Source organism: Ascaphus truei, chromosome 5 (assembly GCF_040206685.1).
Source record: "Ascaphus truei isolate aAscTru1 chromosome 5, aAscTru1.hap1, whole genome shotgun sequence".
In the NCBI taxonomy this organism is placed as follows: Eukaryota; Metazoa; Chordata; class Amphibia; order Anura; family Ascaphidae; genus Ascaphus; species Ascaphus truei.
This window is the reverse complement of record NC_134487.1, coordinates 147102808-147129228: the sequence shown is the minus strand read 5'-3', so window position 1 is coordinate 147129228 and position 26421 is coordinate 147102808. Positions and strand designations below refer to the sequence as shown.

The following is a 26421-nucleotide window of genomic DNA, read 5'->3' as shown; positions in this document are numbered from 1 at the left end:
CATAAATTATCAGAGGGGAGTCAAAGTACTGTTCTGGAGGAGAAACATTGATTAAAGTGAAGAGGAACATAATACTCACCCTTAATAGATAACATTAGTAACAGTGAGATGTCTTATGGGACTCACACTTAGATGACTGCAATCAGCAAATCAAGTATGTGAAAGCTGATTCTTCAGAAATTAATTGCTGCTCTATGTATGACACAGAGATGAGTTAATATCAGGTATTTTCAGTCTGATACTGTGATACAAATGTTAATGTCACTTTATGCATTCAGTTCAGATGAAAAAAATATTGTATGATTAAATAATCACTACTAGCAATATCACAAATGCACAGATTTGTGGTAATACATGTTAAAAGGATTCTATAAAGGTTGCCAAAACCAGGGGCTGTTTATTGAATAGAAATATAAAACAGTATATACACAGTTACATATTATAATAGTTTATTAATTTAATTTCTATAAAAAAATATTATCAAGTAATAATTTAATGAGGAATATACATAACATTTATTTTTGAGGAACTGCTAAATGAATATCTGATGATTGTCATTCTCCAGGACTCACAAATAAAGTAGGATTATATCATTTATTATTCCATAGTAAACTTTGTCCAAAATTTTAACAGGGTTAAAAGGTACAGTTCCTCCATATTTTGGAGTGTGGTCCAAGGATGTCAAAGGACACTTAAAAAGGGCCCGAAACCCATTCTCCACTATATGCAAATGCTGTTATACCATCTGCAGTGGCTGCATCAAATAAAGACCCCTTTTATATACTGTACTTCTGGCTAAGTCACAGTCTATTGGAGAAAAGTATAGGAGAAAAGAACTGTCATGGTAGGGACTGCCTGCAGCTCTGCTGTAGCCTGCTGTGACTGGAGGTGCTGTCACTGAATGAAAAGAACCTGAGGATCACCTAAAGCCTGTCCTGTTCCCCACAACATCGTGGAAGCTCATCTCTCCTGGACCCTGACAGGTAGCCAGCACCACATATACCTGTAGTCTAAGCAGAAACCACCAGAGGGGGGTGGGGGGGAAGCAGCGCTACAAATTGAGGCGCTGCTGAGATGCAGCAACAGGGCAGGCTTTTAGAGACTTTGCAGCCGGCAGCAGTAAATGAGGCCAGGGCCAGACCCCTGATGCTCCACCAGCGACCCTGGGCACCCATCCGCATTAAGGAAGGGGGGAGCCTCTCCCTGATGCGACACTTGGGAGGTGGCTAGCCTAGACCCTTTCCGAAAGACAGATGGTGTTGGAGCGTACCCTGAGGGCATTTTACCAGGGAGCGTGAAGACCCTTCATCAAGTTCAAGACAGGGACGGGCCCTTTCAGTTGTAGGCTGGGGACCCTGTGTACCTTGCACGATGAACTGTGCTAGTTGGGGCGCACCCTGAGGGTATGTTACCAGAGAGCGTGTACCCTTCAAGCTCCTAACCAAGAAAAATACTGGTGTCAGGACTCCTTTCAGTGTTGCTGGGGACTCTGAGTACCTGAAATCGTGTTATGGTGGCGCACCCTGTGTGAAAGCATCCAGAGCGTGAACCCCGCATCTTGTTCAAAATAGGGACGGACACCTTTCAGTTGGAGCTGGGGGACCCTGTGCACCTTTGTCATGGCCTGTTCTACAATGTAAAGTGTGAGTAATGGGCCCCTGAGTCGTCACCAGGGATCCTGTGTACCTCTAATGTAATGGACTTTGCTGTGCACTCTAAAATGGAGTACATAGCATGTATTGTGCAACCAAGATGGCATTCCCGACTAAATCCACGGGACCGCATGGGTTTTGCAAAACAAGTTGCATCCTCTTCGGCGGCAAACGCTTAAACCGCCCATCATTGTGAATGGATCAGCCGGAGCTTAGTCACTCCTTGGTTCGCCCAGCCCTACTCTGTGTTCCACCTAGGTGAGGGGCTACACACCAAGAACCAATCCAGGACTCTGTCTCAGTTATGGGAGAAGTTATCACACCCTGCTGGACTTTAGTTCTGTGGAGCTGTCAGAGAGAGAGAAGAGCTGCCTGCTTTTACTCTACCTCATCTGCCATTCTACCTCAATTCAACAACCATATCAGAATTGGAATTGACCAATTATTCTCTGCCAGGAGGCTACCTGGTGGTCACTATCTATGGGCCCACCTCCTAGCGCATTCCATACATATAACCTCCCTTCCTAATTACATCAATAGCTACTCCCCCAGGCTTAATTCCGGAGCTGCCGGCGGGGCAGAATGGAGCGAAGGGAGGCAATGCAGAAAGTCCCACAGTGGGGGAATGGGGGGCTCGCACCCACCGTGAGGCCACTGCCTTAGTGCAGGCGGCTGACATTTCCTTTTTTTAAGAATGTATTGAAGGATTCTTTTCCCCCTCCTCCCAGGAATTATTTGACAATTTGTATCTCTGTGCCCTTCATTTCATAATCCCTGTTTTAACATAATTGTGTGCAAACCCCCCCAAAAAAGGAAGTCAAATCCATGTCTTGCTAACTGAAACACACTTTAACTATTTATTTATCTTGGTCACTACTAATCATCAACTTACTGTATGTATCCTTCACATTTAGCTGCCTAAAGGAGAAAATGCATAATATTCCTACCTTCACACTATTTAAATGCAACGTTCACCTTTACAAAGCCATAACACAGGGGTTGCCAACTCCAGTCATCACTGACCACAAACAGGTCACTAATTGAGCCACCTGTGCTGAAGCAGGGATATCCTAAAAAAATGGACCTGTTGGTGGCCCTTAAGGACTGGAGTTGGTAACTCCAGCCATAAAATGATCGGGCACTTGAGATTTAAGATGTCTACAATAGACATGAGCTGCTTCATCTTGTGAGAAATAATTACATATTAGCAGCTACTGGTGCTTCACAATTCAAACAGATAATTACTTCTTACAGAGAAAGGTGATTTGTTCTCTTTACTCTTATGTCTAATTTGCAAATAGAGAAAGAAGAGGAGAAAGATGTCAGAGTCTACAGGGGAGGCATTTAAGGGTGCTGAAGCCCTTTTATGTTCTTTAAATATTTGATCTCACACTGTGATATGTCCAGACTTTTGCTTTGTGGTTTCACTATAGAATTGTCCCAGATGTCATTGACTAACTACATTGGGAATTGTACTGCATAAAAAAAGCTTTAACCTGTACAGTTTTGGCAGCAAGTATTATCCAAAAAGTGCAGTTTATGATATTTGTCATGTAAATTTAACTCCTTCATCATTCAGTCTAAAACACATCATATCTAAAAGTTAACAAAGGCCAACTAAAACTATTAGTCAAAATTGTAAAAACACTTATAGTGGAGATGAGAAGTGGTACAGTATGAATGAATATTTAAAGCTGCTCTCCAGTATATCTATTTAGATCATAAATATCAGTATTATGGGAATCAGCTAAAATTGCAGGGGCTGGTGAACTATAGAAGTGATTGGGTCATGTGTTCGTGGTTCATTATCTTTGCTAAGTTGTGCAGTTTGCATTCATGTAAACATGCTTTCTGGATTCCTCTTGTGGGTTACAAATAATGTACAGCTGTTCTGAAAGGGATATGAATCTATCAACCTATTCATTCACTGTGTTTATTTTGTCCCCACTGGGCAAAAACATAATTATATACTATTAAAGTCTTTCAATTGGCAAAGATATTTCATCATGTTGCATGTGCTAGGTTGAGTTCATCCTGCAAGCTTTGCAGTGCTTGATGTTCCCATGTGAGTTTCCCAAAACGAACCAGTCATTGCATTTAGAATTGTGTTGGTTTATTTCCATTTTGCAGTGAAATAGAGTATATCATCATCATTTTAGCCCTTGTTGACCCTCTGCTTGGATGAAGGCCTCCCCAATGATCTTCCAGGTACTGCGGTTACAAGCCTCTCCATATTGCTCCAACAAATGTTGTTATTTCATTCTCCCATCTTAATTTTGGTTGTCATCTTGACTTTTTAATATCCCTTGAAATCCAGTTGAGTACCATTTTTTTCCAATGATGGTCATTTATTTTGGTAATATGTCTGGCTCCCTGCCATTTTCATTTCTTCACCCTTGTGGCGATGACAGACTTTTGTTTGCTTTTGTGAACACATTCATAATTTTTTCCTGTCTCTGAGTAATACCCGGAACAATGAGAGGAGGGAGCGGTGCACTGAGGTAAGTAGGTAAACCAAACGCAGCTCTAACAAAAACGACTATTTATTGAAAAAAGGGACAAACTTTGACAAAGTCCCCTGTGGGATGAAACTCATCAGAGGTTTCTAGCTTTGTGATGTTTGTCCCTTTTTTCAATAAATAGTCGTTTTTGTTAGAGCTGCGTTTGGTTTACCTACTTACCTCAGTGCACCGCTCCCTCCTCTCATTGTTCCGGTTACTCCTACTGGTGGCACGTGGATTTCTATATATACTTACTCCGGTGGATTATCTCCTCTTCAGCATGGATACACTGGATACAAGCAGCGTGATAGCAGGTATTTCATTGGCAGAGTGGGCTGAGGGTGACGTAGCATTAGCCAGGCTGTTCTCATTGAAGACAGTCGGCGATTCTTATTGTCACCCCTTATCACCCCTCCTCCCAACCTGCATTATTTTGTCCGCTGAGAACTGTTCATTTGCTCATGTTAGTGCCTCATACGTGTGTTATAATATTAAGGACATTCCTACGCTTTTTGGCCCTTGAGCACTGGTAGCAGATCAATTCTGCTTTGCTCTCTCTGAGTAATACCCAGCATACATGTCTCCATTCTTCGGTGGGTTGTCTGAACCGTCTGAATTTTCTTTGCCTTTAGGGTCCAAGTTCCACATCTATATGTGAGGACAGGCAGAAAATACTGGTCAAATACTTTCCTATTGAGGAAAGGTTCCCTTGAAAGTTTTTCTTCTTTTTTTCCCAGATTTTCTCCATTATTCTATTGATTTCATTCAAAAGGTTCCCATCCATTGATACTTGCTTGCCAAGATAGACATAGCGTTCAAATTCTTCTAGTTCTATTCCATTTATTTTGATATTTGTACAGTATAGTTGACACAATTGTTGAACATCACATGGTCATGCTGAGATTCATATGGAGAACCACCTTCTTACTTGCTTCAGCTAGTTCTCTTATGTGGTTGGAGGTTTTCTGGACTGTTTCAACAATAACAATGTTGCCTGCAAATCGTAGGTGACTCAAGTATTTACTGTTGATTTGAATTCAATTTTCTTCCCAATTCACTTTCTGGAACCATCAAGTGTTGCTGTAAAAAGCTTTGTTGACATGGTATGTTACTCTCCCATACACTTGTTTATCCTTATCTTGCTTGGGTTTTCATGTAATGTAATCATCAATGTGGCATGCTCATAAATGTTCCTTATAACATCAATGTATACTCCTTCAACACTGTGTCTTCTTAAGGCATTTAAAATTGCTGGTGTGGGCAGAATCAAGTGCTTTTTCATAATCTATTAATCCTAAACTGATTGGTTGATCATATTCATTACTTTAGGAAATCACTTCCCGAACAACTGGTATGAGGTTCATTACATAGCTTTTACACCAAAATCTCACCTGTATTCCAGGTTGCGCACAGTCCAGGATCTGTTTCAGCCAATTAGTGAGGATCTTCATAAAAATCTTGTAAGTGATTGGAAGTAGATTAATTGGTCTGAAGTTCTCAAGGTCTTCTTTTGTCTCCTTTTTTATGGATGAGGATAACTATGGCATTGCTCCATAGTTCCTCTTCTCCATGCTGTACAGTATGTAAAGAGTTTTGCACGTATTTTCTCTACTTTGTCCCAAACCTCTTTCAAAGTTTTGGGGGGCTTCCCATTCTCTATGGATTTAATAGTCTTTGCAACTTTATCTGGAAGAACGCATGGTATATCATTGGTGGTTTCTTCTTGCCCTTCATCTTCTGTATTATGCCCTGTGTTATCTGTGTTCTCGTACAATTTCTTGTTGAAGATTTCAACTCTCTTTCATACACATACACACACACACACACACACACACACACAAAATGAAAAATCATTTTCACTAACCACGAGATAGCTTGGCTAAACCCATTGAGAAGTGGTTATACATAAATAATTGATTCACTGATTATCCATAAAATTCTATTTACTGTATGTAAGGGCGATTGTTGGTAACTTTTGTTTTATTTTTCACTGTTGATAGGATGATTTACATTTGTTCTTTTGTGACTTTATTGTGCTGCTTTTCCCTTGCATAGCTTGATAGTTTGCTCACATTCTGATACTTGATTGCCTACAATTAATTACGAAAACTTGTCCTAATTAATCAATTGGGGTGGGCTGGTGATGTATTTTATTGGTAGCAGTGCTTTGTCAGCTTCTTTTCTTGCTTTAATTTTGGAAGGAGCATCATTTATTTACTTTTATTTTATATAGATCAGTTTGGATCATAGTGACATCTTTAAAAACTTATGTTGTTTCTGTTTGTTTGAGTTGTGCTTGCTTCCTGTGAGAATATGGGCGACTCATCTATTGAAAATTTGATTTTTGAGGTTTACAAACGTGAACCTTTAATTCATACCATGACAGAAATATCATTGATAATTTATGGAGAGAAATTTCTGATGTATTGTCCATTACTTTTATATAATTGTTAAAAAAAAATTTTGTAGTGTACAATGGTTATTTCAATGCATCACATTTTAGAAATTTTTTTTAATAAGGCATGTTTTCATGCATAATAGTGTATTTAAGTTTGCAGAATACTTCTGTAAATTGCATGGCATTATGCATTTTATTATTTGCTAAAGGTGTTCTCATACATGACACTTCCTTGACACGCCCCTCCACATCACGACTGCGCCCACCCCTCACTCTCTTTCCAAAAACCTACAGTCCACAATTTGCCATTGCTCGCGCTCGTGCTCGCTTTCACTATGGACATACCCTAAAGCAGCTTGAGTAATTTATTTTCATCATGCACAGCTACTGTGATGTCGTCATGTAGTTCCAGGCTTGAATGATGTTCTAATTATACCCATTTACTCACAATTCACATCACAGAACTTATCTGGAATACTCTTTTGAATGCGATCTCCATTGTAAATATGTTAAAATTTCTTCTGGCTGAGTAATTTAATTTTTTCTTTCTTTTAACGTCAATGCTGAATATGTTCACATTAGCATGCAATGCATCAACATTTTTAAAGCAAACTGCAAGAATAATGTTTTCATTTTTACAGTAGCAACTACCCATGCTTCTCTGACTTTTTTCACGTGTTTTTATATTAAACTGTTAACCACAACGGTCCTACCTTAGTTACCAGTATTTGAATCTTCGGTAATACAAATGCAAATATCTGTGAACCAGACGGTCTGTTTGGTGTCATTTGCCTTTGGTAGCAGTATAGTGTAAAGAACGGTGTCTTTGAGAACTGCTTGTCTTGTTTAGAACTGCCTGTTTCTTCTCCATGGGGTCTAGTTATTAAAGGTTTCTGGCTGCAAGATCAGTGCAAAAGGCAGCGCCATATTTCTAACAAAAGTAAGACAAATCCCATTTAAAGCAATACAACTTTTTCCTTTGATAAACCTTATGGAGTTCGTTTGGCCCAATTTTGTGTCCAGGAGACTCCCTATGTCTAGCAAAGTTAGGGACTGACATCAATGGGGCTTTTTAGGCACAAACAGCCCAAGAACTGCTTCGGAGTATACAGAATTACCCTCTTAGTCAGTTATAGGCTGTATGTATAGCGTGACTCCAAATCATACCAGGGTCTATCATATTATTTATTTTATTTATTTATAAAATATTTTACCAGGAAGTAATACATTGAGAGTTACCTCTCGTTTTAAAGTATTAAAACAGCAGTCCATACTTATCGCCAGTTTTTTTGCCCTTTCCAAATCTGTTTTTATATTATTATTTTTTTTTTAAATCTGATACTTCGTTCAGGAGATATAACCATCATAAATATTATGTCTACGGGAGGTTACAATGAAGCTCTTCCCATGCCCATTGCAGTCTAATGGTTGTCATGGTAACCTCAGAAGCTAAAGATTAGGGAAATCAGACATCAGTGTGGAGTTTTCCTTTGAGACAGAGTTTCTGTACACTAGTATTTAAAGGCATCTATTGTATATTGCTAGATAACTTAGTTACATTGTACTGTATCTTCCTGTCATCTAGCTTCAGCTGAAAGCTACATCAAATGACAGTGATGTCTGTGATGCCTGAAATAGTGACTTCCCTGTGTTCATTTACAATTTCAATTAAAATGACTAAGAACTTTGAGCTTTTAAGCACTTTATGAAGAGAAGAGGCTTGGGGAAGGTGTGTGTACCGGCTCCTGCGTGTTGTCTTTACTGCACTGTATTGTTTTTTACAGTGTTTTCATTACACAACTTTACATGGACAGCTGCGGTTTAAGAGCATTTTACTATTTGTATTGGAGATATCAATATTCCCTCTTCTTTCTTGATAAAACCAAGTTTCCATTCCAAGTGGTATACCTGAAGAAAGACTTTCTGCTCATTTTGCACATCGCATGGTCCATAAAGCACCAAGTACCCTTCTGCACTGTGTAACAGACACTCATATATTATTTGTTGCCTGGGAGCAGCTGTAGGGCTTAGGACATGAACTCAATCCCTTCATTAGTACACTACATTTTGTTTCTAGGTTGAGTGACGCACCTGCCTAAATGAGCTTGAAAGACACGAGCAATTGTAACGTCATCTCGTCTTTGTTACTTAATTGTAGAAATATTTAAACCTCATTTTGCAGTAAAATCTGATTTTTTAAAAATATGTTATATAAATAGTGAGCTCTTAGATAAAATCATTTTAAGAGGTTTACCCCTATTAAAATATAGCGAGGAGCAGGGTAACACGCAGTTATAACTGCCGTGCACTTAAAGGTCATCAGGTCAGTGGGTTCAGAGAACAAAGAACAAGGAGAGTAAATGACACACAAAATTAAAGTGCGAAGAGAAATAACTTCATATGAGATTTGGGAATAAATCGTTTGTAGCATGAAATATCTAAAGAACCATTATAAAATATAAAAATAAACACTAGGTGGGTTTGTTTACTAAAGTTTTCCGGCTGCAAAACTGGGTCAGAACCAGTGAAAAAGTATTACACCAGATTTATCACAGTTAAAATCCCATTGCTTCACATTGGGGCTCCTTTCTTATATACAGTATAAATGTGGTGTTATGTTTTCCAGTGGTTTTGCTTAGACTCCTATCTGAACAAAGAACTCTTTACCCTCTTGTATTCCAACATGTGTAGTGGCCCAGTGTGCTATGAACATCTTGGCTCCAGCACTATTTTTCCCCTCTGCATTTTCTCCCACGATAGCATGAACAGAAGAGGTAGTTTTCCCCTTCTATTCACGTTGACATTTGGAGATCAGTGGCTATGATCAGCTCTATAAAATAGCAAAAAGTCTCCAGCCATTTCAGGAAGAACAAAAGGCACCCCATGGTACCAACACTTGTGTCATAGGAGCTGAAACAGCTCAAAGCACCTAATAATAGCAAACTGCTGGTGAAGTAGTAATTGTAATAAATGGTACGACACATAGAGAAGTCTCTGTACAAGGGAATAATTATTATTATTGATTAACACTGTCATTTATCAGTTATGTCCCATGTAATTTCTAAAATAATATAGCACATTTCATACATTTGATCATAATTTCTTAGCAGATTTTGTGCTCGGTTAGATGGGGCAGTTTAAGGCCTTGAGTGCCAGAGGAGCCAGCAATTTATTATGAAATGATGCAGAACAGAGGAAAACAGTGATCAATAATATCCCAATAATCTATGTTCCAAATTTGCTAAGAAGCAATTGCATTCACAGTAATACAGGTATACGTAACTGTTAACTGAAATCTGCATATACATGTATGAACTACAATAAAAAGGATGTTTTGATCTAATTGTTAGAAGTGGTATATTTACTGCATTGAACTTTCTCTGCAACCAAACCATCCCTCACAATATTGTCATGGAGTATGAAAAACCTACAAATGAGGCACTGTAAAAATAAAATAAACCTATTGTGCAGGTACTGTATGACCCTGCTGACCTCATGTGTACTGACCAGCTCTCCCTACTTACATTTTTCAGCAAATATATATCATCTTTCTCCTTTATTACGTGGAAACATTTCCTTCAACCCACAGCAAGTCAATGGAAGATGAAGGGATCTCCCACATTTACTTACCAAATGTTGACCAGTAGGGCACTTTATTTATCCTTTGCTGCCACCTTGTATCAGATTTTGTGGGCAGATTTAATCAGCCCAGGAAATTTCAAAAATGTCTAAAATAATGAGGCAAGAGGCCATGTAGAAAACAGGTTCGCAGTGCTGTGTACTCTGTCGGCATAGAAAAATTGCTGCAATGGCGGTTCACTGCCGTCCGGTGGGTATTTAAAAATAACCAAGTGCAATCAGTAAAAAAAATGAACAAAAATTTATGTGCAAAGATAGTCATACACATGGCAAAAATAACTGACGTGTTTCGTCCCAGGTATAGGACTTTGTCAAAACTGGGTCAGAACTAGTGCAAAAGTAATGTACCAGATTTTTTAAATACCTACCAGACGGCAGTGAACTGCCATTGCAGCAATTTTTCTCTACCTTTGGATTTTGGGCAGGAGCACGCCGAGTCTGCGCACTGGTTTCAACTATATCCTTACAGCGTTCATACTGTATCAGCAGCAACGTCGTGACAAGACTGTCAGTACATGCCTGCTTATACTGTATGGGACGCCAGAATTTAGTGAGGGCAGTGGTGGATACGTTTTGAGGTTGCCGTGGGATGCACTTAACGTTCACTGACATCTCTGCCTCCCCTTACCGCATAATAGTACCCCCGTCCTGATGGTGAGTCCGGTTACACACTGGGAGTCAACAATGCCAACATATTCAATTTAGCCTGATCAGTGGCAGCATTAGACTTTATTTTTGAGAGTACAATTTTCCCGTCTGTTTTGGAGCATCGGTCTTTAGAGGTTTGTTCCTCTTCTTTCTATATACTCTGTCGGCATAACACTGTTATTTCTTACAAACTCCTGTCACAAAAACATATGGAATTATTCATATATAAATATTTATTGAATACAATGAGAATTCCAAATTTTTATCTCACATGAAAACACACCTAGCTGTATTCATTCAAGAGTTTTCGCAATTCCCAACTGTTGAACAAATGTTATTTAGGTACTTTGTTTGTTTTGTTCTTTGCAAACTGGTCAGATTTGGTGTGTACCGTACATGAGCAGGTAGAATAAGATACAATGTTATAAACGAGAGACAGTTGTGGAGATAAATATCTGCAGTTCTCTGGAGATAAAAATCTGCAATTGTTTGAATATTCAATAAGAATAACATACAAAAACATTGCAAGGAAATTTGCATTTTTTTTTTTTTTTTGCAATAAAAGTGTTTCCCCCTCCGCCCCCCCCACCCCCGAGATTTGGCACAATATACTGTAGATGTCACTAAAAGTTAAATACTGTAGGTTAGTTTTTCTATTCTGAGTGAATATTTGAGTGTATAAAATTTTCAAGCAGCAAATGTCCTACGTGTATATTTGCCGTTTTTTCTAAAATACTGGTTAGCGGATTTCATTGCGAATAACCTAGCATATTTCCTTGGAAACAAAGAAAGGGCTTAAGATGAATCCCTAACTTGTTTTGAAATAATACCTGTTTTATGGTAATGAATACCTTGGTCATAGTAGTCCTATTTGCTGAGCTGCTAATGAGGAGAATTACAGATGGTAACACACCAGCTCTGTGGACTTCAAGGGTCACAAATGAGACCAGTATTGTCTGAACTGTTTATTAAGTTGCATTTGTGGGTAGTTTACCAATGATGTGACAAATGGGAACTTTTCTAATTATAAGAGCAGTGGTTATATAAATCACTATGAGGAGTTACTTGGTTACTAATAAATATAGTGGGAAGAAAATCTGAAAAATATATTTATACTTCCCATGTTTATTGCTAAAGGATCTCACCAGTCACCAGCTCTCTCCTGGGGGAAGAAATCTCTCAATAGACTCCTCATTCACATGTGTGTATCAGGACCTACTAATTAAAAGCTGAATGGGTGAGCTTAAGCTAAGGAGGAGGGGTCACAGACCTTCCACAATTTGTTTACATTTTGACATACACAGTCTTAGCAAACTCAAAATCCCAAACCACTGCATTATATATATTTATTTGTGTCCATTGGACTTCAGTCGGGCAGTTCTGGTTTAAAACTGCACTGAAACTGATACATAGCGCATTGTGCTTCTAAATGTAAACCTATGAGGCACCGTACTCGTCATGCACCCCATGCTGTTGGCTGCTGTGTTAGTTTGTTTCCTCTTTTCTCTATGCAGTGGAAGAAATATAAAAGACAGTAAATAATGTGATAGTGTAGGACCTGCTGAGGGGGTCATATCTTGATGTTGCAGACTTGAAATGTTTTGGTCAAAAGCATTGAACTAAATGAGCCATATTTAGAGGAAGAAAAAACAAGTTAGTATTGAAGTAAATATTTTGTCATATTGTAAGCTCTCCGGGGCAGGGATTTCCTTTCCTATTGTCTGACTTTGCTGCGCTTATTGTATTATTATCATTCCCTGCACTGTATTGTCTTTGTGAAGCGCTGTGTACACTTTTGGTGCTATATAAATAACATAGACATACACACGTACATACATAGTGGATGTAGCATTGGCGCCTTTTTGTCTATTGTTACATACTATATAATCTATACTACAATTTGTTAAATATTTAAGGGGTAATTCTATATCAACCGAAGCAGCAGTTTGGGCTGTTTTCAATGGGGCTTTCTGTGCCCAAAATGGTCGAGTCAGTCACTTTTGTAGATATTGAATAAGGCCATAATATCGCAACATCCTACAAAAAAACTCTCTATATTATTGCATGCCCTTTCAACAGAAAAAAAGGAAAAATATGCAATGTGCAATTATTATGATAATCTCTTTAGTACTTAATGTGTTAGGCACTCAATGTGTTAATATGATTAAGCCTGCTCATGGTATCATTAGTTTCACTCTAGTAGGCCTGGTTATTCTTTGTAAAGTATCATGTTGCAGCTGAGGTCCTGCAGGATCAAAACAGTAGCTGAACAGTGATGTAATTGGGCTACTAATCCCAGGTAATGTCTTGTAAGGCTATTCAAGTGCATCCAACAAGCAGATCATGTGTATGCTTTATTCGGCTAGGGAAACTCGTTCATTGTATGTGTAACCCTTTTTCCCTATGCCTATGGGAAACTGCAGGCGATTATACATGCTGCTGTTAACAGTGAGGCTCACAGGTGGCCAGAGCCTCCGCTTCTGGGGATCCTGGGGTACTATATCTCGCGGTGCAGCGCCTCCACCTATGAGGATCCCAGCGCAAGCGGGATGACTCCTCATAGGACACAATAATCACTATGCAGCCTGGTATAATATAACGGCTTTACTGTATTGCAGTAGAACAAAGATAACATACAGCACATCAATACAATACACTAACATCAATGGTGGTACCCCAAAGTACTGAGGGTGCCCTGGGCACCAATATCCCTGGTGTCTTGTCCCAGCAAGTTCCACCCAAATGTGAGGTAGCGCTACCCCTGTATGAACTGTCGGTGCACTTATATACCTTCCTGAGCACTCCTGTACCCAGGTGCAGCTGGTAGAGTAAGGAACAGTCAGGTCCCACACAGCGGGGCCTCCGACACCAATCCCTCACTCCTTAGGGTCCTGATCCTCCCTACGGGGTGAGCTCCAGCAGGAGGGTCTCACTTGAATGTCTCAGGATCCTGTGGCCTGGTCCTAGGCGCAATAGCCCCGCAAATGGCTGCCGCCTGCCCCGGAGGGGCTCCCCAACCCAGAGGCAGGGTAAGGTGACCCTGCTACATATGTTAAACCACAATAGAGCCAGACCAGTGTCTTGTTCAGGCAAGACCTTTATTTTCCCTAAGGCAAAACTATGTGCAATTATCTTACTGTATGTGTATGTTTTATAGTTATATAGTTATTTATTTATATATACAATGGTCGACAAATCACCAAAAAATCTACTCGCCGAACAAAAAAATCTACTTGCCACCTAGTACCACACGTGTGCTGCTTGGGCCAATAGGAGCTCGCCACGGTGTTAAATCCACTCGCCCGGGGCGTGCAAATGTATAGGTTTGTCGAACACTGTACAGTATATATATATATATATATATATATATATATATATATATATATATATATATATACACACACAGTCATGTGAAAAAGAAAGTACACCCTCTTTGATTTCCATGGTTTTACATATCAGAACATAATAACAATCATCTGTTCCTTAGCACAGGAGGATATACAGTAATACACACTAGATGGCGCTCAATATCTTAATCACAGTGCAATAAATCTTAATATAAACACTTAGTGGAAAAATGTGAAAATAATAAACACAAAAAAGGTAAAGACACTCAAACCCTTAGACGGACTGTTTCAAGGTCCACACGAAACACAGGTAAGAAAAACCAGGGGAGCATTGATACCTTTAAAAAGAAAAAAAGACAAACATAGTGCAAACAGTAGCAATATGTAAATGGAGCTCCCATGCGGGCACCACTTACCTTAGCACAGGAGGGGCGCAAACTTTTTTCCCTGCGCCCCCCTGCTGGCGGTCACCTCACACCCGCGCCCCCCCTCACCCCACTTACCTCGGTTCCAGCGGCGGCTCTGGCGTCATGACGTCCCGTTGCCATAGCAACGTGACGTCACATGACCTCGCGGCATCATTTGACACCGCATTGCCATGGTGACGCATGTAGGAAGCCACTAGAGCCAAGGTAAGTAAAGTTTTAGAGAGGCTCTGCAGCTCCCCGGCACTTAATTTAAGTGCCTTCGGGAAGTGCGCGAGGCCTCTGTAAACCCCGCGCCCCCCCCACCAGAAGTCTTGCGCCCCCCCTGGGGGTCGCGCCCCCCAGTTTGCGCACCGCTGCCTTAGCAGGTCTAAAAATTAAGTAAATACTACCTCAGATGAACAACAACACATGACATATTACACTGTGTCATGATTTAGTTAACAAAAATAAAGCCAAAATGGAGAAGCCATGTGTGAAAAACTAAGTACCACTTATTATTCAATAGCTTGTAGAACCACCTTTATCAGCAATAACCACCTAAGGGCGGCATTTTTTAAAATCCGATACAAGTACAATAGATAAAATGTATGGTAGAATTTAACTAGAAAAATGGAGCTTGATATTTCACATAGTCAACATTTGATTTTTGTCCTGATACTCAACTTCATTAAGACATTTTTAAAATTGTTACAGTACTGTTTCTAAAATAAAGAGAATGGTGTCTTAGGTTTGTATATTGAAACAAATGGCAACCCTGCCTGCACTCAAAAATACTTAAGTCAGAAATATTTAAAAAATAATATATTTTACTCATAAAGATGAGAATAAATGAGTGAAATACTGTGCAATTTAAGCATACAGATAACAGAGAAATCAAACATAGTGTGAACAGGAAGGACAAAAGGATAACGAAAAATAAGGGGAAAAAAGGAAAAATAAGAAAAAAATAACAATAATATTCACAATAGTGTGGAGGGGGGCAACGTTAACGTTTCAGGGTAATAAACCCTTTCTTCTGGCCCATTCCTACATGCATAACATGTACTTTAGTACTTCCCTCAATCAGATCAAAAAAATGATCTAGCAAAAATGATCAAACAAAGTCCAATCCGGAGATTCAAAAGAGATAGTGCTGATACTTAGGCTTATATCTGTATTCAGCCAGACGTGTGGGGAACACTGGAGCACCATCATTTGTGATACCTTCTGACTGAAGCACTAGAAATAAGCCTAGTTTTAAACTCTGCCCATTCTTAGTAAAAAATCCCCTACATTATTTTATAAGAAGCTGAATCCGGATGGTTTCCCAGGCTGTAATCTTATCTGTAAAATGTGGGTAATCGGTGCATCAAAACATATGAGTCCCAATAATTTTGTAATAATTCTTCTGTAGGGAACACTCCAATATGATGGTGAGCAATGAAAACATACCTTGATAGGGCAAGGAACTAGTATCTAGTGCTAGCCAGCACAATGAACAGTACAAAGATTGTCCCAACCATAATAACTAGGCATAGTATGTAAGAAAACACTCCCTTATAGTGCCAGAGGAGCAGTCCCATCAGGTATCCTGAACAGCGTGCAATCAAATAAGCAGGAAAAGTAGAACAGGTGAAAAAAGGCAGTGCACTGCCTGCAATAAATGGAGGAGGCTAATGGTAGCAAAAAAACCTTTTAATAAATTAAAGGATCAAAACATCACCCCTGGATCACCCAGAAAACGCTCACCTACGCGTTTCGGGCCATGCGCCCTTTCTCAAGGTGTATACAAACTTAACAAACAGACAAATATAAATACATGCGCCGTTCGCGGCATGACAGTGACGTCACCGCTCGTATAGCCAATCGGAACGCTCCCCCTTCGTAACCCTGTCCTGATAGGACCAGAAGACCATAGATCAAAATAAACTTTATTAGTTCCCCAGAAACACTCAGGAAACAACCAAGGGTATAGAAGCGGAGCTTCCGATTGGTAACAGGGAATAAGCCTTTGAACTTAAAACTTAAAGTAAAAAAAGAGAGAGACACATGACACAAACAATATTAAAATCAAAATTAGCAGAAAAAACGTCACCCCATACACTACACAGATCCCCAAACCTAACTAAATGTGTACTATACCTAAAACATATATAAATAAAAATATCCATGTATACATAAAAAATGTAAATATACAAATTAAATAAAGGGAAAAAAGTATGTGAGAACCACCCTATTAATAACCACACCATATGCTGTGTTGACATATAGAACATAAAGTGAGTAGACCCTTCTACTCAAATTAAATAATTCAATATTAATATAATCCAAAACCTAATGAAGAATCAATAAAATAAAATTAAGATAAAACAAAACAAAACAGCACCATGTCCCCCTCCTATAGTAATCCTATATATACAATGTATTTTTCTAGAAGAGAGGTAAAGTGGACAAGACTTCGATATGTAATTAAAGAACACACAGAATAATTTAAGAAAAAGTGTAAGTGTAAAAAGAACACCAAAAACTATAATAAAAATATATATAACCTTATTTTGAAGTCTATATAATTAAACATACCCATACTATAAAACAGGCCTGCACAACAAGTTTGAATACACCTTGATAAAGGGCGCACGGCCCGAAACGCGTAGGTTATCGTTTTCTGGATGATCCAGGGGTGATGTTTTGATCCTGTAATCTTATCTGTCCATTTTCACTCTCATGTCACTCTCCATGTTCAGGACATTTTCAAGTTGAAATCTTTGCCCTACACAGTATAGAAAATAACATCAACATGATTGGAACAAACCTGTGCTTGGGATGTATTTTTAATTGCCCTATTGATCATTCTAATAGTTACTAGCTGGTTGAACTGACCTGTGACTTCTGCCTTAGGAACAAACTTTTGAAGCATGTATGCCAGTTTAGTTGGAGACACATATAGGGTATTGGACGTGCACTAATATAAGAGCTCATTTGTTTTTTTTTAACTTATTGTAAATCACAATTTATTTTTCAATTTGCCTGAAAAATAATAATTCTGATTTGTGGGGCTCACAAGGATAATTTCTGTTCATGGGAAGCCCAATGAAAGAAGTGGTTCATTTTGAAGATTTATAAACACAGTATAATGTTGCCATTTAATATTTAGAAACAATAGTTTATTGGTGCACTTCTTGACATGGCGTGTGATGGTGAAATAGGAACATCACTTCATGTTGCTTCCCAGTTATTGGTGAGCCCTTTGCAAAAGCAGAACAAATATGGTTATTGAATCCATAACCTACAATAATGTAACTATGGTTAGCTGATGTATATTTACTGATGCTAATGCATGTTTCACTTTTGCTTTACAGGGACATCAAACCAGATAATATTTTACTTGACGAGCAAGGTAAGAGCCTTTTTAGTTATATGTAATATTATCTGTACTGTCATGAGACAGTTTTCTGTACTGAAGGCCTTTTTCCAGCAGGTGTGTAAAACCAGTGGCTATTGGCAATAATCTTGAACACACTTGCCTTACTATTCAACAGTACATACATTTACAGTACACACACACACACACACACACACACACACACACACACACACACACACACACACACACACACACACACGTGTATATATATATATATATATATATATATATATTTATATATATATATATATGTGGAAACAAACATACATACAATGGTGCAATATGTCTGGTGATTTTAAGATGATGCCTTCTTCCCAAATCAAATGAAATTTGTACTCACAAATTCCAATCTTTTACAATGTGCATAAAGGTATCTTTGTGCTGTTGTGCCACGTGTTTTCAACAGGTTAGCAGTAGACAGGGAACATAATTCACCAGATTTTAATTATATATGTTTTTCTTTCACTGATATCACATTCACTGATATATATATATATATATATATATGTGTGTCAATGGTAGTGTAGTTTGCACTCACGGTTTCCAAAGAAGGCAGATGCTTGTCCCATAGATGAAGTATAGGCACACAGTAACCAGGGGAACCTGATAACAAAAAAGACACCACACCGCAGATAATCCAAAAAAAGGTGTATTGTGAACACAAGGCAGCCAACATTTCGGTCCTCACAGAGGGATCTTCCTCAGGGCAGTGCAGGTGACACAGTGTGCTCATTTGCATGTAATTTCCCAGAATCCCTTGCTGCAGTGGAAGCACTGCATGCTGGGGATAATGGTGAAAGGCAGGGTTGCAGACCTGTGAAAAAGGTGAACAAAAGAAAAGTGCGCAACAACAATATATAAATAACGTGATAAGTGTGATCAATTAAATAGGTGACCTTGTGTATAATTTGAAAAGTATGGAGCGTCTGCAGCTGTGACACCAGGGATGGCTCTGGTCCCCCCTATATGCACACAAAAAAACAAGAAACACAGCGCACAACGCTCATAGTGCATTAAATGATATCTTTAGTAACCAAAATAAGGAGGTAAGTATTGTGCGTACATTAAATAAAATTTAAACAAGCATTTCAGGGTTATTGTTACCCAAGCACCAACGGACGCCCGTGATAGTCTCGTGGCTCTCTCCTTCTCACTCCAACAACCTCGGTGTAGGGCCTGGAAAATCTCAACTCCAAACGCTGGTATTTCAGCCTCTCGCCTTAGGGTAAGGCTAGTGCAGCTTCAGCAGTCCAGAAAAGACCTCCGCTTGTATGCGTTATGCCCGTCACTGCATGGATCTCGTTTGTAACGGAGCAGCGGAGTACACGCTGTTTGGCGTCCTGGTCGAGCGCTTCCGGGTCTGTGACGTCACAAAAACGCGAGACTTCGTCGCAAGTCTACAAGACACCGGACCGGTTCTCTGGGAGTGTTGGGATATAGAGGGTTCACAATGTTCTTAGTCCAACGCGTTTCGAAACCACATGGGTCTCTTCATCAGGGAATAAAGACTAATCAGTCTATTGACATTTAAATACCCCTCATGCGTCACTAATTGGTCCCTCCATTAAGGGTTTTAACCAATCGCAAAGCAACGGGGAGGAGTCAAAGAGCTCCATGGTAACAGAGAATGCATCCTAACAAAAAAACTAAAAACAACTTTATTTATACATATTTTGACAAACAATTAAAAAACGGTGACTCTAAAATAAAGAAAAAAGAATTAGTACACAATACTATTGGCAGATGTATTTGAACATATTTAGTGATTTAAAAAACAAACAAAAATATATTTGAAGATGAAGCACGAGCTAAAAAATCAATGAATAGCTTAAAACCATAAATTAAGGTTAATAGAAATTTAAAAGGTTAAGATATTTATTTAAAAAAAGTATGCCAGCTCAGAATATAAATGTTATTTGTAAATACATAACCTAGCTACATCACCAGTGTGAGGTGGTCAGTAGAGGGACCATATATCTATATCCTCATTGAGGCCTCCCGGATATAGTGTGCCCAATTTATATATCCAGAAGGTCTCTTGAAAGGATAAATCTTTTACCCTATCCCCACCCCTTCTGCTCCTAGGGACATATTTGATACCCTTAAAGCGCAGGGACATGGGGTCTTTATTATGATGTAGGGCATAGTGCTTGGAGAGGCTATGGGGTAACAGACCATTCTTTATGTTTCGTATATGTTCTTGTATACGTATTTTTAATTGGCGCTTGGTGCGCCCTACATAGAACAAGCCACACGGGCATTCAGATATGTGAATGTGCTCACGTGATCTTTTTATTTGCGATAGATAGATAGATAGATAGATAGATAGATAGATAGATAGATAGATAGATAGATAGATAGATAGATAGATAGATAGATAGATAGATAGATAGATAGATAGATAGATAGATAGATAGATAGATAGATAGATAGATACCACACATATACACAGTTGTGTGAAAAAGAAAGTACACCCTCTTTGCATTCTATGGTTTTACATATGAGGACATAATAACAAGATTCTTAGCAGGGTGTACTTTCTTTTTCACACAACTGTATATAGATTGAAGCACTTGGTACATTTATTTGTTTCAGTATTGAATAATTTATCTTATTTCAAGATATCACCCAATTAGACTTATTGATAGACAAATTATTTTTATATATATTTTTTTTTTTCACCATTATCACCCAGCGCTACCACTGCAGCAAGGGATTCTGGGAAATTATTTTATATATATATATATATATATACGCACACACCTAAGAATTATATTATCTTTCTCATTATCCGGCCCTAGGCTATAACTAAGTCCAGTACCAAAAGTTGCAAGTTGTAATGGGATAACAACAGCTACATAACATTTTCAGAAATGGATGTAAATTGATTACAATATTTTTAGTCATTAGGGGGTTTCTGACTAATCTTACCACAAGATGTGTTTTCCTGCTTCCACCTAAGCCTCCGGCTTTGCATATGACCTCTCGTTTCAGTGTAAATGGGTGTTTATTTATTTAAGAAATCTAAGCAAATCGTCTTTCCTGCTTAATCCCTCTCTTTCTTGAGAAAGCTTTCCACTTCAGCTCCTAACCCCTCCATTCCTGCTCTCTCCTTTAAAGAATTGTAAAGGTACATTATTATCTGAACGGATTAGTGAATTCATCTGAAATAAATTAAATGCTTTGCTTTTGCGTTTTTGGGGTAATTAGTCCTCGAGAAAAAATAAATGTAAGAGACAAAAAAGAATGTCAGCTGGCGCATTGGTTCTTATTTCATGTGAAAAGTATAAAAACATGGAAAAGAAAAGGTACAAAAGTAAGTAATCATCATATTACATATTGTATTACATATTGTATATAATTTATGAGGCTATGAACCACTGCCTCAGCTGAAGAAGAACCATGTGAGGTTCTAAAGCTTGTATGCTGTAAATTGTGTTAGTCCAATAATAGTTATTATACCACCTAAGGTTTTTTTTCCCATGCATACCGTACGAGAGAAAAAGACTTCCACTTAATCTCATGATATAGATATGTTACTTAAATGGCCAATGTGGTCAATAAGAAGTTATTGGGTGCTCTAGCAGTAGCTTTAATACATACAGGGAAATTCCCAGGTTCCTTAAGGTTGACCTAACTCCTGAGTGATCTTTCATCCCAGGAGCCCATTGGTTTCTCAGAGTGATATTATTGCTTACTCTCAATTATATGGAAGCTGATATGCGCAAGACTTCAGAGGAAAATGAGCGAAATATCTTCATCTTTCATTCACATGCATTAGTTGTTGACATTGTTTATGATGACGAAAGTAGAAAATGTTAACCTTTTCTCTCTATTGGACATCTCCTTCATGAATAGAGTGTTGTGTACTTATTCTTATTAGGGTTAACCACTTTTAAGCAAGGGAAGAAGAGCTACTATACCCATGATAAAATACAGTATATCATCCTCTGTATAACAGAACATGGCTGGGGATAACACCGTAGTACTAAATGTATAGCACACGTTTTTCTTGCAATCACAACTTTGCAGCTTCTATATAAAGAGTTAAGCCTGACATTCTCCTTTCCTTTTCCTGTGTCTCCCTTCTCACCTCATTCCTGTTCCTACTGATATATCTCCAAATCAGATACTGTACTGATCAGCATGAGTTAGAGCATTCCCTACAAATATGGGACTTCCACATGAATTCAGGACAGTTTTGAACCCAAACAACTGTAAGATAGTACTCGGTAACTGTGACGGGGTAACCAGGCTCACTAATAAAGGTCAAGCCCACTTGGTTGCCCCATATCCATGTTTTTGGGTCCTAGAATGTCAGCTCTTGGGCCTGACTGTTGTATATGTACTGCCATGCATTGTATGTAAAATATGCAACAATAAAGAATTGTTATGCTTCTGCCTTTCCAGGGGTGCCAGCAAGCAGAGATTGCTAGGCTATGCGTTTCAGGGTGGGTTTTGCAGAGAAAGTGTTGTCAGGTTGTGTCTAGGTAGCGGGGTTCCAGAGTTGCTGGATACCCCAATAATGTAGCCGGGAATTAGATCAGAATCCCGGATACATATAGGCGCAATGTTCCAGTCAAAATCCTACCCTGAAAACATTCTTGCAGCTCACCGCCAGGAGTCCCTGGTTCAGCACAGACCAGAAAGGTAAAAGGGCCATAGGGGTGCAAGTTATCCCAAGAATGGTACAGGGGTTCCTAGTATAAGGGGGGATGCCCAGGTCACCCTGAACCTGGTATAGGGATTCAGGGGGTACTCCAGCTAAGTTATAAAGCTGTGTTTTTTTGTTTTTTTAAATGTAAGTCAGGTTGGCAGAGTGTTAGGCATATGGCTAGTGGGAGTAAAAAGTAAAAATTCTCATTCTATCCCTAATACCAAAAAGACTTAGACATTTTAGCCAGGAAAAGTGTAAAAGTATATTTTATTAACGTTGAATGTTTGTATGGTATTATGCTTTATACATGGTGTTATAAGCTGGGACTTTCAAAGACGGTTCTCTGAGGGGGGCTAGTGGGCTACCAGTTTGTGGTGCCATTGAGTCTTCCCTAGGTCCGTACTTCAAAGTCACAGATGCTGCCAGAGGTGTTAAAGCCATTTGGGCAGGATGGTTAGGTTGAGTACCTTCGTCCGGGAAATAATGCCAGCCATCGCGGCCAGCATTTACCTTCCCAGACTTGGAGGCACCTAACCCTGAATCTGAAATACTATAAGAAACCCAGCAGCCAATCCGGTCCTCAGATTCTAAGCGCCAAAACAGCAGCGGTAAATTCAAAGATGCTCTGTGAGAGATGTCAGTGAGCCGGCTTCGGAAATTTCAAGGCGAGAATTTTTCTAAGTCCCACATTTCTGTGCCAAGTTCCAAAATACTTCGTAGAGGTCGCGGCTGGAACTGCAGGCCGAAAAGTGTACCAGGACGTTACACTACCGGCACACTTTATTTGAGTGCGGCTAGCTCCGCAAGCCTGGGGATGCCCCGGCATGCTAGCCGCACTCCCTCGGCGTGCAGCGCCTCATCGACGCGCGGTCACGCGTCATCGGGTGCCTGCGCCCCCAGCACGAGGGAGCCCTAGTGTCCCGCGATGTGGGGGACGGTGGCAGGGGGTTCCGGGGGACCCGGCAGACCCGGCAGAGGGAGAGAGAAAGCCCCGATCGGAGGGCGCTCCTCCGTGTCTTCGGCGCGCGCCCGGCACCCTCTGGCGCGCGCCAGGTTACTGCTGCGGCCGAGAACGGGCAAATGCTCAAATAAACTCGGCCGCAGCAGTAAGTACTCGCTCCCGGTCAAGGTATTTCAGCACCTCCAGAGTGTAAAGAGCGGTGGCGTCAGGAACTGCATGCCGATTTCAGTTCCAGGACTTTTCGGTTTAGTCACGGTCATCTGAAAAACTTTGTAAAGACTTTGTTCTCTGTGCTATTTCCACTAGGAAAGGTAAGTTTTGTAGCCGAGACCCCCAATAACACAGAAACATTGTGGAATGCTCGTAACACATACAGTAAGCAAGTGACTTGGTAAAGATAAAGGTAGAAAGTCCTTAGCTGGAGTACCCTTTAGGTATCAGATGATGAGGCATATCTCACATAAGATCAATTCAACTGGAAACATCCCACTTAGCACTGCAGTAGGGAGTACACACAATAAAGTGTCCAGACATATATATTGATATAGTGTAATGAATGATAAATTAGATAAATCTCAAGGACTCACATATAGTGCAGCATCCTTGGGTGGTGATCCACGTCCTCAAGTACTGGAGTGCTTCCATCTTTCATCAGGTTTAGAAACAGGAGCAAAAAAGACACAGCACTACATCCAGATGGGATAAAATATCAAAAAAGGAGACCGTTCCCAAAGTGGAAAAAGGCTAATTTATTAGATCATGGAAAAAACAGCATACACAAGCAGGAGGCCCACACCTACGCGTTTCAAGCGTTTCGTGACATCAGCGCTGGCGAAAATGGAGGAGGCTTTAAAAGAAGAAATTAGGCGGAAATAAGATTATATTAACTACTGATGAAGCTCTTATGAGAGAAACAAGTTTGGGGTTAACACAGAAGCACCTAGAGACCGGAAATCTGTTTTTGGTGGAGTTTGTTGAGGATCCTGGACTCATACCATCTGTTCCTTCTGCTCTTACCTGGATCTGGACATTGCTGACTGTGGGTGGCCACCGCAGGCATCTATACCAGGCAGGATTGCTGCAGGTCCTCATCACCTCTGACCCAGGGTGGTCCAATTGCCTCTCTCTACAGTAGTTCTGTAAGTGTACTACCTCTGTCTACCTGATTAAATTGGCATACTTCACTATTTGTGCCTTCTCTATTCTCCATTTTCTATATACTGAACTTCCCTCCTGCCTCTGAGGGATACTGCTCAGATTCATCTGAAGATTTAAACCTTGAGTTGGTCACTCGGAACAACCATACTGCCTTCATTCTTCTGCACTATTGTGAGTGGATCACCTGTAATATTACACATTTATTGTTTATTATACACAGTGTGCACTATATGTATATTTTCTCCTTTTTTTTAATATCACTTGGATGTATTTGCGCTCCTGATTCCCTGTTCTAATCATCTGTTATTTGGACTTTGGATTGAGTCCCTCTTCCGGAGCTGCACTACCTCCCTAAGTATTATATTTATTTATCACCAGTGTGTACACAAGATACATCACTACATGGTGTGTGCGCTTGTTTCTCTTCTTGTTCTGAACTCTTGATGGACTATTCTTCTGTTTGCTTCCTGCTCTGACTTTGGATCTCCTGACTACCCCTTTTGCCTGCTCATCTCTGATCTCTCAACTGACCATCACACCACCGATGCGGATTCCTAGCTCCAGTTATCTGCGACAACCCCAGGTGAATCTCCAGACTCTCCCTGTGGATTCCCCCCTGAAATCCTACCACAGACGAAACGGCATTAAATCTTTTTTTATTTAAGTAAATCCGTAGTGCCCTTTTTCCTTTTCAAGTTGTTCTGATGTCACGGAGAGCAGCGAGTCTGACCACGAGCAAGGAGCACGGGCATAAGTATTCATTAACTTCTTACTATTGCTTGGAGTGCAACAAATGGTCATTTTTCGGTCTTAACCCACTAAACACCAATAACAAAACTAATATAATTACAAGCTAGGCGCATTGAAAATCAAAGGGAAAAGAATGAGAAAAAAGTGCACCAGAGATGTCTAGAAATAGTAAGTCTTTAAAATAAAAGTAAGTATACTGTACATAACTTACATTTAACAAAGGAATTCAGGGGCCCATCGAGTGATGCATCAGCAAAAGAACACGACCTGAACAGATATGGTGCGGCAAGGAGCAATGGAAAGTCTGCAGCTATGATGCACTCAACACACCAAGGTCTTCGTGATGACATACTCATGTAAATGTATCAACCTCATACACACAAATGTATCAACCTCAACGCGCATCATACGTATAATCATACTTTGAAATCCGTCGCCTTAAGGCACTTACAGATGCCGGCCGCCTCCTTTCTGCCGCCCTCCTCCTCCCAATTCGCAGCGTCAAATGACGCCACGGACACCACCAAAGTGAAGTCACGTGGCGTCTCGTTGCCATGGTAACGCGACGTCATTTGACACTGCAACGTCATGTTGCCATGGCATTTAGAGGTTGTGTGACGCCACGGTGATGTCTGCTGCGTAATCGGGAGGAGGAGAATGGTGGCAGAAAGGATGGGGCAACTGTATATGGGGGCAGACAGCTTTTCCGTCCCAAAACTTTGCCACCCTAGGCCCGGGACTAATGGGAAATCTGCCACTGATCAGGGGTAATACTATTTACGATATTGAGTTGCTTAATATACCACTGCCTACACAATGATTGGCTGACTCATAAGTTGGCCCATAGCAATGATTGACTGGCTCATAAGTCAGTCTGAA

The 26421-nt window shown here is 39.8% G+C and overlaps 1 protein-coding gene across 1 annotated transcript in view; it reads left to right on the top strand.

Moving 5' to 3' along the window:
• The window catches only part of STK32A (serine/threonine kinase 32A), a 193184-nt gene that overhangs the window by 114956 nt on the left and 51807 nt on the right, over positions 1-26421 (top strand). Inside the window, exon 6 of the mRNA XM_075601025.1 lies at positions 17952-17989. Within this exon, the coding sequence (XP_075457140.1) occupies positions 17952-17989 (38 nt within the window). The remainder of the gene's footprint in view (positions 1-17951; positions 17990-26421) is intronic.